The sequence below is a fragment of the Rhea americana genome, unplaced genomic scaffold (genome assembly GCF_003343005.1).
Source record: "Rhea americana isolate MKP2758 unplaced genomic scaffold, rheAme1 scaffold_175, whole genome shotgun sequence".
Taxonomy (NCBI): domain Eukaryota; kingdom Metazoa; phylum Chordata; class Aves; order Rheiformes; family Rheidae; genus Rhea; species Rhea americana.
The window spans coordinates 42,836-59,860 of NW_028185872.1; the positions used below are offsets into that span (position 1 = coordinate 42,836).

The 17,025-nt window shown below is 48.0% G+C and overlaps 1 protein-coding gene across 2 annotated transcripts in view; it reads right to left on the reverse strand.

The window, feature by feature from the left end:
- SSH2 (slingshot protein phosphatase 2) overlaps nucleotides 1-17,025 on the reverse strand; it is a 102,702-nt gene that overhangs the window by 38,599 nt on the left and 47,078 nt on the right. The window contains exon 1 of one of the 2 annotated variants that reach the window (XM_085301256.1): nucleotides 16,899-17,006. The exons of the other annotated variant lie outside the window; for it this stretch is intronic. Coding sequence (XP_085157382.1) covers nucleotides 16,899-16,954 — 56 coding nt within the window. The 5' untranslated portion in view covers nucleotides 16,955-17,006. Of the gene's footprint in view, nucleotides 1-16,898; nucleotides 17,007-17,025 lie in introns of those variants that run through there. 2 annotated transcript variants of the gene reach the window in all.

The window sequence follows — 17,025 nt, forward strand, 5'->3', positions numbered from 1 at the left end:
AGAGAGAGAGAACCTCAAAAGAACCCCAAACAACAAGCATGTAACACGCACTGACCAAGTCCTCCCGCCTGGAGATTCAAGCAGTGAAAAAAAACTTTGAAGGAAAGGCAAGAGATTTACAGGAAAGCCCAAASAGTAGCAATAACCAATATCACCGATGCTGAACACTTTTTTCAGATGCTGTTGCTTTTGGTGGCCCTGTCCAACCATAAGAAAAAAGAAAAGGGGGAAATCAATGGTCTGATATCCCCTACACCACCAAAAGCTGGTTACTCCATTTGGATCCACCTGGCCTGGACAGGTGTGGCCATGCTCCCTTCCAAAAGTATAATATTTCAGGCTCAGATTACCTTTGGATGCTACATCTGTGGAGATAGGAGGAGAGGTCCTGATAAAGAGAAGGAGAGACACGATTCCTCCTTGAAGGGCACTAACSCCCATTCTGAGATGCTTCAGAAACACAAAAGGAAGGTAAGATGTGTGCAAAAAAGGCAATTAGAGGCTTGGAACAATTTGCATGATATGAGACTGTGCTCATCATAAAACTAGAGCTAGGCATCTGCCTTCCACTACTGATCTTTCCCTGTTGACAGCTCAATGACTCCCAAACATMATTAGGGCTTTTAAATACTTTTTAAAATCTGGTTTGCCAGAGCCTATTGGAACTTCAGCACCCTTTGAAACTATCACCTGGAAACAGAAAAGGTATTAATAGATATTGAAAGTGGTGAAGGGAGGAGTTGAGTCCAGTAGAAGAATAATTCAACTTGGCACAGAGAGGAAAGTTGAGTTGTACTTTAGCTGCCCACCAGGCTTGTCATCAGTATTCTAAACTACAGTGGTTTCTTTTGGAGAAGACTTACATTGGACATAYTTAAGAAACAGTTATTAAAGCTAGAAGCAATGCTCAGCACTACAGCTGAGGAAACATGAATGACAACCCCAGGTCYGTATCCACACGGAGTCACCGAAACACAGAACAATCTCAGGCAGAAACAAGGTCAGCTCCAGAGTCTGACATGCCAGTGACAGAGCACTCTCTGCTTCACCTTTCTTCATGGCAACACAGAAGATTTACAAAAATCCTGCCTCTTATGTCCAAAAACTGGCTCAGAAGGAAGTTCCAAGTCTAGCTGGTTTGTCTCTGAAGTAAGCAGCACCCTTAAGACCAGCAGCGCACATGCTGTTGTAAGGTATTCCTCAGGAGGAAGGTAACCAACGCAAGTGAAGACCACGCGACCCTTGCAGAACCTGCAACTTGTACCAATTTTTCTCCCTGACTTAACAGGCAGGAAAAATTCTTAACAGTTGTACACAGCAACCTCATCAAAACATTTAAAGCCTTCTGCTCCAAAAGCGCAGGCACTCCTCACAGCAGATCCAGTTTCTGAACAACAGTAACAGAGCACAGCATACACAACTGTGTCCCAGGGGCTGAGCTCCTCACACACAAGGAAAACCTTGCACGAGGGTTACAGATGGCAAATCAATCATGAACGCCCCCCTGCACAGCTCAGGTAATAAATCGTAAGCTCAAACACCAAACTGTTTTTAAGATACAAAAGAAAAAAAACACCTTGGTTTATGGACTATGGCTAAGGTAGTCAGTAACATGAATCATCTGAAACTTGGCCACAGCCCCAYCGATGTGAGGTCTTCCATCTAGATTGCTGCTGAGCAGGCTGGCTGTACTTTCAGAGCGGAAGTATGCCACCATCCAAGAGGTGGATGAATCTGCACCACTCACAGGTTTTCTGCCCTGCAAAAAAGGAACCTTGCTGGCCTCGGTAGACACTATTCCATAAAAAAMGGAGAGAATACCTTTCTAAAAGCACAGCAAAGAAGGCAAAGAGGCACCTGAACAGCTTCTGGCAATGTCTTATCCTAACAAATGTTCAATTTATTGTGAGCCTGAGGATGACTCTCCTGCCAGCTCTACCTACTCATCAGAGCAGCTTCCTACAGCAGGCTCTGTCCTCTCCCGCCCAGCCCTKAATCAGGCACTTGCCARGGAGCACAAGTGACAGAGGATGGCTTCATCCCTCTGAAACGCTCAGCAGGAGAGGGGAGAAGCCCACAACACGCTATCTTTYGCACTGCCACAGCTGGGAAACACAYTGAAATGGGGCAGCAAACCTCCCGGCAACGTCACCTCCTAGCTAGGCATGCCCGAGACGCCCGCTGGCAGCTAGCACAGCYGCTGGAGGGGCATCACCCTGCCCTGTCCCCCTCCCCTCTTCTTCTGATTAGAAAGGGATGGGGACAGTGAAATGGAGATTTCAAGATGCTTCACAACATGCAATTTTACAGAAGGACAAATAGATTTTCTATTTTTTAGTAGCCTCAGCTACTGACTAAGATACCATAGAAAAYTGCTTTGATGCAGCATCCCATCCAAAAGCTCCTGCCAGGCCCCAAGGGGCCACCGTGGATTCCCAGGCCAAGCTAGGCACTTGCTGCCATTGCCGGTGATGGTGGCATCACGTCACACAGCAGCCGTGGAGGCTTCTACACTGCTGAGCAAAGGAGGCTTTTCCTACAGGACACTGCTTGGGGGACACCAGCAGCCGGGCACACGCTCCAGGAGCCCAGCAGAGACCTGCCTAGCAGGATGGGTCGTGGTGGCAAGAGCTTCTGACCTGCCTGCAGGAGCTGCCCCTTGCTGCCAGCAGCTAACCGGACCAAAAGCAAAACACAGAAAAGCAGAAACACTGCCCGAAAGGAGGCTGGCACATCTGACAGTAAGAAGTGACACAAGCCACCCTGATGTTGCCTAACTGGCAGTGTTTAGCAGCTCAAGCCCTGGGAACGGGAAGCGTAAACGCAGACATCTGCGGCACAGCGCTCCAGATTTCAGCTGGAGCCTGTCTTGCCGAGCACCACGCACGTGTGCGGCAAGAGGCACCCCTGGCCGAGAAGCAAACATCTAAGCAGGCGCAGGACAGGGAACAGAGCCACCCAAGGAGAAGGATGTCTACTAGGAACTGAAAAAGTCTTGTGTGCCCAGGTTCTTTCCCTTGGTTTCAGGCCAGGGCCGGGTCGCTCCCTACGCTTCGCTCTAATATTTGAAGCTAGAGCTTGCCGCAGGGGGGAAAAGCGCCTATGTATTTATAATGAGATTAGCATCTCCTCCGCATTTCACATCTTATCTATTGCCAGCTCAATTATAGCAGGCTCCTTTAATCCGTAGGTTAAAGAACACAAAACTAAGTCRGAGACCAAAAAACAGAGGCTGCCAGGAACGGCGTAGCCAGCATCAACAGCCAGTTCTTCCCGAGGCCAGGGAGCCAGGAGCGGAGGGAGGGCAGCCGCGGACACAGTCGTGAGCCAGGACTCATGCTGGAAGAGCAGCAGTTCCAGCTTCAGCTGCACGTGGCATAGCAGAAACAGAAAACGTTACAGATCCACAGGCCCAACAGCCTCTGATTTTTCTCAGCACCTCAAGCCATTTTCCTCTTGCTCCCCTGCYCAAACCGACCGTTTTTCTCCCTCCACAGGAAGGGACGGGGCATGGCTGCACACCTGCACAGGAATGGCAAGGAGCCACTTGGAAAAAAAGAGGCACAAAAAGTCTTGGTTAATAAAGCATCGGGCCCCTAGGCAAGGGAGCAGCAGTTGCCAGATGCACAGTGCRAGTAAGTGTAGTCTGGCAGCCAAGGGCCGTTTTCCATCAAACCACTGGGCACAGCAACGCATACCTCCAGCGGACCCCCCTGAAGAAGTGCCCATCACCTGCAGCGAGGCTCKCAGATGAGATAAACACTGACTTCAGTTTCTGTGCATCTCTCCTCCACCACCTGGCCAGGATGCGAGTTTAAACGGCACAAACCAGAGCTGGTCCATCACGCTGCTCTGATGGCAGCATGCAGATCAATCCACTGATCAACCCAGGACCTCTGCCAAAGCTGACTCTCCTACAGAAACTCTTCCCAAGCCAGGATTTTAATAAGAAATCTATTCTTTCCTGCACTCTGCCTACCTCCAAGCCCTAAGAAACGAGAGGAGCAGTAACGGATATGACATTCTGGGAACWGTTCCGCAAGAAGAGGAAAATCTGAAACATCATTTTGCTCCTCAGATGTTCAACAGGCAGCAATTAACTATCTATTTTTCAGTTTACACTGTAGCATGTTTTTCAATAAACATCCTCCTTCTCTCCCTTGCCTGCTTTTTAAGGAAGCTGGTTTTCATTATTGCTTATGATACGATTATTAGTGAATTACATAGAGGAAAGAAATACCTGGTTTCCAGTTTAAGCCTTTGCTCCTAAGTGGATGATGTTAGCACCTGGTTCTCTTCACATATAGGCCAGGTAAACAGGTTTACAGGCTGTGTAAAGCAGAGTTATACCACTTACTACCATCCACTAATTTTTAAAATAAACAAACAAGCAGGGAAATGGAAGAGGTGAGGAGAACTCAGAAGCGCCCTGCACTGACATTTTTATTAGCAGGGTCAGCTGGCAGCACGCTCAGACAAGCCTAGGCCTCTCTGATATCAAAAATAGAAACTAGCCCACTGCAGAACAAAACAAAGGCCGCAATTTACGGAAACGGGTCGGTAATGCTGTCGGCAGAGGTGACAACAYGCAGGGCAAGGAGAGAAAGGGGAAGTGGTCCTCCAGCAAAGGCAGCCGCTCGCCACTCAGCACTTTTGCAACTCAAGAAACTGCACAAGGGGAAAAACAAACAAAGCGTGGGAACCCACTCCATCGCAGATGCTTGACGCAAACCACATTTTTAGCAACATCTGCATTTGTGTCTTTTTTTTTTATTTTGAAAGGAGCTGTCTACAGGCACTTCCTCTGCTCCAAGGTGGAGCTCCCAGGAGAGATCACTCAGCTGCAATTATACAGACTGGCAAAATCACAGAAAGATCTGAAAYGCTGAGTATAACTTGTCTGTACCAACTTACCTACTGATCCCTTTTCATCTTAGCCAAATCTTCTTCTCCCTTGCTTTGGTCTCTAATACAGACACCTGTAGAAGTTGAGCTGAGACAACAAGAGCTTATCATTTACCAGCAGATACTCAAAGGGGAAGACGACAGGCGTGAATCTGAACTCTAAACGTCCCACGCATCAGGTGGGAGAAAAACATCGCTCGTGCTCCATGGGTACACCAGACCCACCCACAACCGCTGTGAGCGCGGCGGCGGCCCCCCGAGCTGGTTCAGAAGACCACCACTCTGGGCCAGGAGACTCGGCTCCGCCGGAGCTGCCTCGCGGCGACGGCAGCTGCTCCCAGGCAAAGCTCTCGGCCCACGCAGCCGCAGCGGGTCTCTGCGGGGTGCGTGGCCCCACGGCCACGGCAGCACTGGAATTTATTCCTTACAGACACGCAGGCCTTTTTTTTTTTTTTTTTTTTCAAGCTAGACTCCAGAAACAATAGCTGAAGTCATTTTATAATTTCAGCTGCTGCTGCAGATGTCGAAGCCTGCGTGGGTTTCCTGTTACCCGCAAGTGGCCCTGGCCTACAGGTGAACAGCTCAGCAACGTAGAAACCTCTAAGCTGTCAGCAGTGCAGCCAGGCCCCTCGCACAGGCATCAGGCGGGCCTGGTGCCGCTTTCCCCCCCCCGGCCGCGTGCCGACGGCGGCACCGGCAGCTCTGCGCCGCGTTTCACGGGACTGGGTCGCTGCACGCGCGCTCAGCGCCCAGCAGGTCGTCCAGCCGCACGCGCGCAGCCCCAGCCGCGTCGTCTCGCTATCGGGCCCGTCTGCATCGCTTCCTGCCAGCGCCCGGCGACGTCACGGAGCAGCCGAGGAAGGGACAAGCTTCCTCGTTCTGGGACGCACAGTGCCCCCACCGCTGCCCGGGCGCTCGCGGCCGGCGGAAGGCCACGCTCACGGGAACACCCTGCCGTCGCAGRGGGGTCACAGGCCTTCAACACGTTATTTCAAGGAATAGGTGTTGGGGCAGATTACAGGGTTCGCGGGTCACAGGGCAGCCACAAGCTCCCCAACAGTGAAATGCACTGATCTCACACGCAGCACGCGCCACTGAGAACTTTATTYGCGTTCCACCTTGTCACGTAACACTAAGGGATTCCCAAACGGCCAAACGTTTTGCSACCGTTGGTCAGTCACCGAGCCAGCTTTATAGAACCCATCTGGGGAGAAAGCAAAATACTACAAAAAAGCAACAGAAAAACAAGTTGTGCAAACAAAGCTCTACATTGCTCTGAACTTCAGCACTGAAGAGAGATGCACAAAACCATTTCTTCTGCAGCCCCAGCACGACAGTTCACAGAAATGGGGCAGTTAACACAATTCAAGTACTTATTAAGAAATGTGGCCACTCAATGTTTACAGAAGAAATTTGATTCAATGCATTTTTTTAAGCAAGAGATCCAGAGCGGAAGTGAGGCTGTGAAGGGAATTTGTTTTACATGATAGTCCCCAAAAGGCTTCCAGGTCGCCGAGTCAAGATATTCCCAGACTAAAGCTCTGCAGCATTCTTCTGGTGCTATACACTGTTTAAACGTCTATGGATGCTAATTCATACCAGCAGGCTTGTGGAGCAGGACGCTCGTACTCGCGGGAACGCTCCTGCGAGTTTCGCTGCCACACGTGCTCCGAACGGCTCGTTCTGTCTCAGTCTGCACGATTCAGAGCTGCACAGACCTGACCATGTTTGGCCTGACCGGCAGCACCCGGCCACGCTCAATGAAAAGGACCCCATGGCTCTACGTATTACTGTAACAGAAGTCAAGAGAGACATGCTGAGGTCAACATACTGTCCCTCCTTGCATCAGCCGAGTCCACAGGCATCTATATTTAGACAAAGTATGCCCAGCAGCTCCAAGATGGGAAGAGACCACTGACTCGCCTGAATCGCCGCCAGGGTTGGCGGTCTTGCCTGCTCAGCAAGGAGCTGAGATCTCAGCAGGAGCTCGCACGGACCGTGGCACCTTCCTAAGGCAGAGCACCCTGCGCATCCCAATGCCATCCCACACCAACCCCAAAACCATCTCCAAGAGTCCCAACGCTGCCAGGCACAAACCCAGCCTTGCAGACTTGGAAATGGCCACAGCTCCAGCACAGGCAGGTTCAGCAAGCATCCCCAGGCCCAAGGCAGCACCACCGAGAGCTGCAAGGCACCAGCATGGTGAAAATCCCCGGTGGGAACTCTGCACAAACAGACAGGATGAGAAATTAGCTGCGGGTTTGGGGAAGTTTTAGAGCTAAGGCAGAAGCTTGCAGAACTCTGTGGTGGCCAGTACAGACACAGAGTGGTCTCTGTGCTGATCTTGCCACCTTTCCGTCTCAGTCAAAGGTACAGACAAGAGCTCAACCTGGGCTCACACAAGAGGCCAGGAGGCTTATAGCCCTGCTGCTGCGAGGGCCGGGAGGACACCGCTCAGAGTGATGGTTACTCCGAGGGTCCCTTGCTGCTGCTGTGCGTTACAGCAGAAGGAACCAGCACAGCCAGACTCAGGTCTGCAACTGTCGCAATGCTGGGAGCAGGGGACAGGATGGAGGAACGATGTTGTGGAAGCAGCCTGGCTCTAATCACAGCCTCACTGCCTATACTTAGTAAATACATTAATGGAGCCCCGTAAATAGAACACCAAAACAAGGATCAGTCTGTCTCCGCACAAAGAAATCAATGCTGAATAATAAGCCTTTCCTCTGTGCTAAAGAGAAGCAGATGTTTGTTTACCAAAAGCATCAAAAAAACATCAAGAGGCTGTTGCATTTGATTTGTAAAATAGAAGGAAGCTATTTGCTCAGTATTTTAACTTCTGCAGTACTCAGCACTTCTAATTTTCCTCATACTAGTACTGCATTCTCTGCATGCATGAGGGCTATTTGATCCCTACATGACAGGCTCCAGCAGGAACACCAAACTTACCATCCCTTTAGATTAGCAAAGGGGATAGTTATTGATAGCCAGCAGTGTGAAATAGCTTGCGAACCATTTCAGAGAACAGCCGCTTGCCAGTTTCTCTCAATAGCTTTTGATCTGAAGTTGTAAGCCACACGGAGCTCTACATGTTGGGCTGATACGACCTGCAGCTACGTTGCCCATCTCACTTCATTTCATGGAACAGCAGAGCCCCTATTAATTGAAACAAACTTTAACAAGGCTTGAAGTTTGAGTTAATTAGCAGAGACAAAACATCAAAGAGAAAGGATCAAAAAAATTTCTAGTTGAAATAGTTTTATGGATTCTGTGTCTTTCCTTCCACTCAAGGTAACACCAAGGTTAATACAAATGTGCATATTCTATTTAAAGCTGCAAATGCAAGAAGAAAAAATAGTGTATTACTTTGAGTTAAAGTGATGCAACAGTTCTGTGGTGAATACTTTGAATTGGATTAATTCAATCTTTAAAAAAGCATCCTCTTCCCTCCCAACAGGTGACACGTTGCCTCATCTCGTGACACTCAGAGCTGGAGCCCTCCCCAGTGCAGCACAGCCGCCCCAGCAGAACTCACGGCTGTGCCAATAACGAAGCACGCTCCAGTATTTTGCTGGTGTAAGTGACAATCAGTCTTCAGAGACATCAGGAAAAGCTCTCCAAATCAAATCATGAGATATAATTATGATGCACTTCAAGATGCAGACTCAGCATCGCCCTCCAATCCGACTCTTCCCTCCACCAATACAGCAAGTTCTTCCTGGAGACGATTGACTTTTCTTTTCTTTTGGCTCCCTGAATAGAGATCAGCTTACCAGGAGTCCTTTATTCCTGAAATAATTTCCATTAATCACTCACCACGTATCATTTTAAGCACAAGCTGTCAGACTGTGGGGTGTCTAACATCACCACTGTATTTCAGAGCTTCAGGGAGGGCTGCTGCTGCTGCTGAAATGAAGGGCAAGCCAGGAGGCAAGAGGAGCTGGGAGATTTCCAAGTAACAGATGAATGAACTATTACAAGCTCCTAAGTTTTGTGGTCTTTTTATACAGATACTTAGGAATTTTAAATAAAAGCAGTAGCACTCGAATCATTTGTGCTTCATGACATCTGCTCACAAAGAAGCGAATGAAGGGAAACACAGCAACATGGATCATCTTTAAGCACCATGGATCATTTTTAAGCAACACTGTAGTTCTGCATTTGTGATTCTTCAGTACAGTCGTAAGTTAACGTAAACTTCTGGTACCTTAACGTGCCTCTCGGCTGAAGGAGGCATCAGCACTTAACTTACAAATGCATTTTAGGGAGTTTCTAACTCAAAAAAAAAAAAAAGGCCCTGCAAAGTTTAGCTGACTAGGTCTCAAATAGGAAACACTTAAAGGTTTTATTTTACAAGAGTGCTTGAACTCCAAAAAGAGGAGAGATTCCAGATGTGTTTATCCCTAGGAAATTCAGGTGCTAAATTTTATCAGAATTAGCACTTCAGGCAGTTTGGCAGCCAATTTCTAGCGGTTTTTAGCTCAAGTCTTCATATTTCCTAAAAACACATAAACCCATTTAAAAATCACACATTAAAAGAGAAGAGATCACTGAAATACTAACCACTGCTACCTACCACAGACCCAGAGAAGTCTCCAGCAGGGACATGGTGTGCTTTAGGAAAAAGGCTCTTAAACAGTCTTTTTTTTTTTTTTTTTTTTTTTAAGGATCTTAAATAGGTACTTGCTTAATTTGAAGTTAGAGAGACACTCATGAAACATTTTGTGATATGCTAGGAGAAACGGAGGACATAGAAGACAGTATCATCACAACCATGCCAAGGTTTTGCACAGGTTTGTGCTGGGGACTTAGAGACAGCCTGCCCTCTCGCCCCGGTTCCCCGCCAAAGAGCCACCGCCCTCTAAAGCGCAGTCTCTCCTGGGCTTGCTCAACAGCCCTGACATTTAGGGGGGACAGCTCAGCAACAGGGAGCAGCGTGCTCATGTGCACGTGCTGCGCACGCTATTAGCTAACCCCGGGATGGATGTTTATTCTGCGCTGGTCACCCCTGCTTGTTAACAAGGCGCATCAATACCCCTCGCTTTGCTTTCTTACAACTTTCCCACCAGAGTAAAACAATAGAAGGGCCAAAAACGGTGCCGACAATTTATTTGTTTTTATTTAGACTAACTGGCTTTCAGTTTTTGAGAGACACAGAAGAACGCAGCTGTTCTGCTTTCCGTTTTTGGATTTCTCCACCTCTTTTTCAAAGTGGAGGGGGGGGGAAGCAAAAGCAAAAAAGGCCAACGACAATCTCTTCATAGACCACCACACTCAACCTTCATCAACAAACCAACCCTGCAACACTGGGCTCATTTTAATCCAGCATCTAGTTCAAGAAACCTGGCCAAAACCCTCCGTTTTTGAGGACAGAGGCGGAACTATTCCCATTTGTAATTCTGCGCAAATGAATTTTCCCCTCATCAAGGTCATTTTTCATTTGCTAATCAAAAGAACCTCCTCCAGTCTCATCTGCCCTTGGGAATCTCACATCAATCCCAAAACGCCAGCAAGGTGCTTAGCCTGATGTCACCCGCGTCGAACCCCAGCAGGMAAGGCCCATGGTCCCTACAGCCTAACTATGGTCCAGCCAAAATCCTGGCAGCAACACGCTCCCAAGCAACCTGCTGTCACTGGTAAGAACTATGAGAGTTTGCAAGGTGACAAGAGACCCAGACAAGCAAATTTATTCTCTCCACTCCAGAAAACAAAGAAATGGGAGAAGACAGGAAAYGCAGACGAGTTCATCATCCATGATAACAGAGCGATTTCTAAATACGGGGTGCTGCAACCGTGGAGCAGCTGGAGGACTCCTGAGCCCCCTGCGCTCAGGCATGCAGGCCGTAATTCCACGCTCATCATCTCAGCAGTGCTCTGCAAGTGCAGGAGCACCCACCTGCCCGGGGAGCAGCGGGGCGCACTGGGACATTGTGGGACCAAAGGCAGAACGTACTCTGATTCGTCCCGGCGACTCCGCAGGAGCTGCTCTGCAAAATTCACGTCATTAATCTCCGCCTTTCCAACAAAAAGCCTGAAATTTAGCAGCGTGTAAACAAAACCCAGAAACGAGGAGCCATCGAGGAGACTGAAGAGACAAGAAAACACACGCTGCTGGGACAACATGGACCTCATCACGCCATTGTGGGAAGTGTGTGAACAAAAGGGCGGACTTCACTACTAAGCGACAAAGAGCGTTTGTTTAAAAGAAAGGACTAACCAGGTTATGGTTCCACAGCCCATGGATTTGCCCTATTTGCAACAAAGTTTTTTTGAGAAAAAGCACACTTCTTAAATGGCTTATTATAAATAAACCGAAAGTCCACAAATGGTTGAATACAATATTGCTGGGATAAGTACGGGATAAACAGGAAAATGAACTGAACTACAGGCCTGTGGCCTTAATACACTTAAAAATGCCCCAAACTGAGAAGTTGCCAATATCGAGAAGTTGCCAATAYCAAGAAGTGCAGCCCCTCCACTGAGATCGCACAGGCTCAGTTYATTACCTCCAGCCTTAGAGAAACCCTAGAGCATACATTTTGTAGTTCACCCATACATTTCTCCCCSCCATCAACATCCCTCAGCTGCAGGTTGCCTGATGTCCTGGAGCCAGGAGGCTTCTCTCCATTAAAAACACGCTGTCGCTCCCACACAACGTAGCAACAGGTGCCTGCAGAACAACTATTTCCAGTTTCCAGTTACTTTCCAAGTTGYTGCATCAAAGCTACGACACACACATAGGCAGAGTCGCCTTTTGATTACTTCAGCAAAAGCACAAATATTCAAAATTATGGGCAGCAATGCATTTTACCCAACGTTTCCATGGAAAGAGAGTCTTCAGCAAGCAGCTACAGAACAGTCTGGTTGGAAACTCAAGTTCCAGATTTGCTCTGTTCACACTACATCCATTACAATGTGGAAAAAATATTTGCTGAACTAGTTTTAAGCCCATAAAGGCCAATAATTTAAATGCTATTTGCCATGCAAAGGAGATAGCAACTCTTCAGAGCTTATCGCAGGGTAGGATACAGAATTTTAAACTCTCTCTGACCCCACAAACATCAGTTAGAAACAGCATGTTGAGAAAGTTAGCCTGAAGTTGTTTAAAAAACAGTAAAGYAGTGTTTTAGCCCAAGGCTAAAGGTACATGGAAGCACAGTCCTGCAAAAAAATCTCAAACAGCCTAACTATTCACCAGCCCCAAAGGCTCCTCTTCTGCTGATCACCTCCTTCGCGCTGGTCCTTCGGCTTCGCAGCCCTTACAGAAACCTCACCATTTCCCGAGACACGAACATCTGCAGGACTCCCGACAAAACAGAGTCTCAGAGGCAACCTGTCTCATTCGCAACCCCTTAAAACACGAGCTCCGCAGCCCGGCGGCGTGGGCTCCCGAGCTAAAACACACCACTCAGGAGGGAGGGTTCTCCTTYAAATGCTCATTTGCTGCTCAGGTTTTGATTTTATATCTGATGAGCATCTCTGTCCCTCTTCCAACCCCCCACCAGGAAGGATCAGTGAGACAAATACCCAGCGCTTCCCAGGGAATAAAAGGAAAAGCCAAACAGGAAAAGTTGTTATGAACAATACAGCCCCAGTCCAGTTAATGATCAACTTTGCAGCACACAAGCATACTACTTTTTCTTCCAGTTGCCAGAGCTTATTCACATGGTGTTTTTAATAATTGGTTGGTAGTAAGAAGCCTTTTACGCGCTGCATTTGTGTTATCGGAATCAGCGAAGAAATAAGGAAGATAAGAAAAAACCACAGCTCCACTCAGTCAACAGGAAGCCGGGTCTGACACGCCGAGCGTGGAGCTCGGCTGCACGAAGGCTGCCAGGAAGGGTACGGGGTCAGGCTCGCCCCCGCGCAGCGCTGCCTGACGGCACAYTCGCGTCGCGCCCTCGACGGACCGCAGGACACAAACCCCAGCGTACGGCGCACGCTCCCTGCAAGACGCCATTGCTGCAGTCCCTGCCGATCCTATACGCTTCTACAGCRGAAAGAGAGCTAATCAACCTATTTATGTATTTCAAACGCCTCAAACTAGAACGACCCTTAGTCATAAAACAGATTCAGTTGGAGTTGAAAGGGGTAAGCGAACCACTCTGCTCACCTTCCCGTCTTTTAAACGGCCATTTCCAAGCATCTCCAAGTCTTAAACATCACTGAGGCTCAACACAAYGGTAAAATAGTCACAGCGGTACAATACTTGTGATGGTACAGAGGCAATTAAAGATTTCCAGTAACAYTGCTTGGAGGATTGCAGCCTAATTGCTGAGCGGTCAAGGTTTTTCAGCAGTGGGTGCATTGCAAGCAGAYAAAAAGCTTGGGTTTTCCCGTACAAGGAATAAATAAAGTAAACGGCTCTCTGAACAGTGACGACACACCTAGCTAAGCTCCTCACTTGGCACGTGGAGTAACTCAACATTAGGTTGTCATGAAATTTGGTAGCACAAAGGCCATGGCCACACGGCCTAGAAGACGATGTTAAAAAACAGAGGGAACAAAGGCCAAAACGTAGCCCGGGGCTGAAGACACGCCGTGGGAAGGAGGCGTCAGTGCGCCGAGCCTGAATGACCTCGTGACGCAATTCAGCGTACTGTTTGTGCTCACCTGCACGGTCCGTAACTTCCTCTTACTCCGTAAAACGGTGTTGCTTCATACTATAACGAAGAAAGGTTTTCACTTACGAGAAAGGTGATTATGCGAGAGCGCAATAGGCTGCAAGGCTAACTCTGCGTGAACATCTTGTGCCTATCTTTAACCCTCGGCTGAAAATAATTCTGTTCAAATCATAGGTTTTACTTCTTTTTTTTTTTTTTTTAAGAGAGTTCCAAGATGCACCCATGACACTGTGAAGAAACCATCAATTCCATCTGCTTCTTTTTTTCTACAAAGTTCAAAATTCATACTATAAAAGCCTTCAGTCAACATGTTATAATAGGAAACAGAGTGGTACAAAGCAAGTAAGAGAATCATGGAAAGCAGCAAGCATATTCATATTTTTAGATCCATTTGGCTCCAAAAGTATTGAAGAACACAGTAGAGAACAATATTGGAGTGTCTTAACACGTGCTCAGCATGAGCCGAGGGAGTGCTCCCATCACTGCTTTGCAGAGTGGAAGCTGAGGCAGAGGCAAAAATATTTAGACTCAAAAAGATGCAGAAAAAATGCCAAGGAATGTAGACGCTAAAGTTAAGTGATTGATTCTTAGTTTTGATAGAAAAGTTAGGGATCCATTTGCATCTTTAGGCAGCACTTGCCAGCTGAGCACTGGCCTGGCGAGACTTGGCCAGGACAGTGCAGGAAGGACRTGCTGCAGCACGGAGCGAGAGCTGGGTCTTCCCAAACCCCAAGCGAGTGCCCTGACCACGGGATCATCCTTCTTTGCTACCAAGGTAAAGAGGAAGCCAAGCGACAGGRGAATCTGGCAGTGAAGAACAGCACTATGTCAGGGACACGGAAAAAACATCTCAGGGGCACCAACGATGAATTAGACACCTCAAACTTGGCAAAGGAAAGAGGAAGCGACTGCAGGCAGGAAGCAAGGAACTGATCCATGGCAATTCCTACAGGTTTCTTCTGTTAAGAATGCTTTGGTATTTACAGACCRCCTTAACTTTTGCATTTTTCTTATCTTCCTATCAGCTGCTATGGAGCTTATTAGATTAAAGTGAACTTTGAATCCTACAGAAAAATAAAGCTAGCAAATCAGCACAAGTCCTCTTAGGTTCAGTGGGAATAGTTGTAACTTGTTTAAAGGAATCTTGCTATCAATTTTAAGCACTTTGATAAACAGAAGTCTCTCAGACATTGATTTGAATCCTTGTGAACCTGAAATGAATTAGACCCAGACCAGCTGACTAAGTTACTGACCAAAAGTGTCAACACAAGAGCAATTTCTGCTGATGTCTGAAAGTCAGAGCTGATTAGCCAAATACATCTACTAAAGAATACACTGAAACAGAACTTACTGATAACATTTGGGTCACCAGTGCCCTTTCCATTCCACAGAGAACAAATTTTTAGCACACCAAAACAACAAAATCCAGATTTTTAGGTCTTGCCCACAAAGAAATCAGGACGTCCAATATTCATCAGCCTCTATGAACTTGTAATTGGGAGTACATATTTAAAAATAGACCCTTATTATGCCAGCATGAAAGCCACAACACTGTCCTGATTAAGAACACTATCAAAATACTAATACGGTGCTGAGCCTTGTGTGAACGCTTATGCGTGGGCCAAAAGCTCTGTCATTCTCATGCTTATTAATCTTTCCTTCCAGGAGCAAAGGACAGCATAAGCTCCTCTGATAACTGAGTTATCTCTCCCTCCAGAAAAGGAAAGGGTGGTTCTTTCAACCAAGTGATGATTTAAACTACTGCTAGATACAACACTGCATGGCTAGAAGGGATCACAGGCAGCAGCGAGACCAAAGATACTCTCCCTTCCCTTTGATCGCTCTCCGTACAGTCTGAACTGCAAGTCAAGTGTTTGAGCAGTGTACTTAAAACAAACACCTATAAAGTACTGAAAACTACCTACCTAATACAGATCTTAAAASTCATCCTGATCTATAAGAAAACATYTCAGYCTACAGTAGGCTGAGTTTTCTTCCTCAATTCCACARTTATCGCTATTTCACAAACCCCAAGGCATACTCAACTTGCATTCCTGCTTACCCTGAACACCTCAGATACATCACTGTTAAACCTTCGTTATAAGCAGCCACAGGGAAAAATAATGTTTACAGGCAATACTGAGCAGAAAAAAAAAGTGACTAATTACAAGCATCTCAGGTTGAGTATGAAAGGCTCAGAGARACTTAACTAAAGAGATTAACAAATACAGCAGTGATTGCTTATGCTGAAAAAAAGAAAAAGCCACAGAGTTCTGGGACCTATTTCCACCCAAAACCTCATAAACACCAAGCAGCTCGATCTCTAGCAGGAGTTTCTTGGGAYAAGAATGCAATTTCAGGTGGCACCAGCATTTTATCCTACTATCTTTAAGCCTTTCATGATGCTTCCAAGAGATAAAAAGCAGTTGGCTGCTCTAGAGAAATATCAAGCACGTCTAGACTGCAGCGACTATCTCCCTAGAAGCTTTATCTACCACCCCGTAGCAGCCATTTCTCTCCGTAATCCTTCCCCCAAAACCTCACAGTAACTCAGAGAGCTGCTCTTAATTGTCTACAAATTAAATGATTATTTGTATCTGCATTTCAAAGGGTCCTGTGCAGCTGGAGAGGCTGATTTTCCAAGCRGCTTAGCAAGCGCTGCGGAGAGCAGAGACACTCAGTCTGCACTTTAAAGCTGTCCAAGACTGTCAGTAACTAAAAATTGGCACCAGCTGATGTCTCTCATGACCTGTGGGTCCTCCCGAGTTTAAGGTCTCCGTCCTGCTCCCGCTGCACCGGTCTGCACGACAGAACACAACCCCCCAGTCCCCATCTGGCACCTTGTGATAACCTAAAACAAGAGATCAAACAGAGCGACTAATCTTCTCCTTAAGCCCGGGAGAAGGCCGAGGTACACGGGGAGCTCGCCCCTCGCCACCAGCCGGGCGCGGGGGCTGCGGCCAGGCAGCGCGGTGCCCGCGGGGCGGACAGCGGCGGGGCGCCCGGAGCACACGCGAACTCGAGTTATCCTCGGACGGTTATTACACAATGCTGATCAAAACGCCCGGCTGCGACCTAGTCCTTTATTTTAGGCAAAAAAAAATWAAATAAAAKARARRRRRRARARARAAAAGAAAAGAAAAATCCATCAGTGGTGTCTTATCTCGCACGGGAGGCTATGGTAAGCACAAAGAAACACGGTCTAAGAGCTCAAGCGAGAAGRGGAAAGGTAAAATAGTTGGCCGAACCCCCGAAACGGCGGCGTCTCGCCCGGGAGCCTCCCCGGCCGCGGAGGAGAAAGTTTGCGCGGAGCGGCGCGGCGCGGAGCGCGGGGGCGGCGGGCGCCGCGCAGGGCTCCCCGGTACTCACAGCTGGGCGATGGCGCCCTGCGAGATGACCGCGTTGTCGGAGAAGTAGGGGATCATCGCGGCGCCCCGCGCAGGCGGCCGCCGAGCCCCGGCCGCGCGGCACCGGCAGCGGAGCCGCCGCCGCCGCC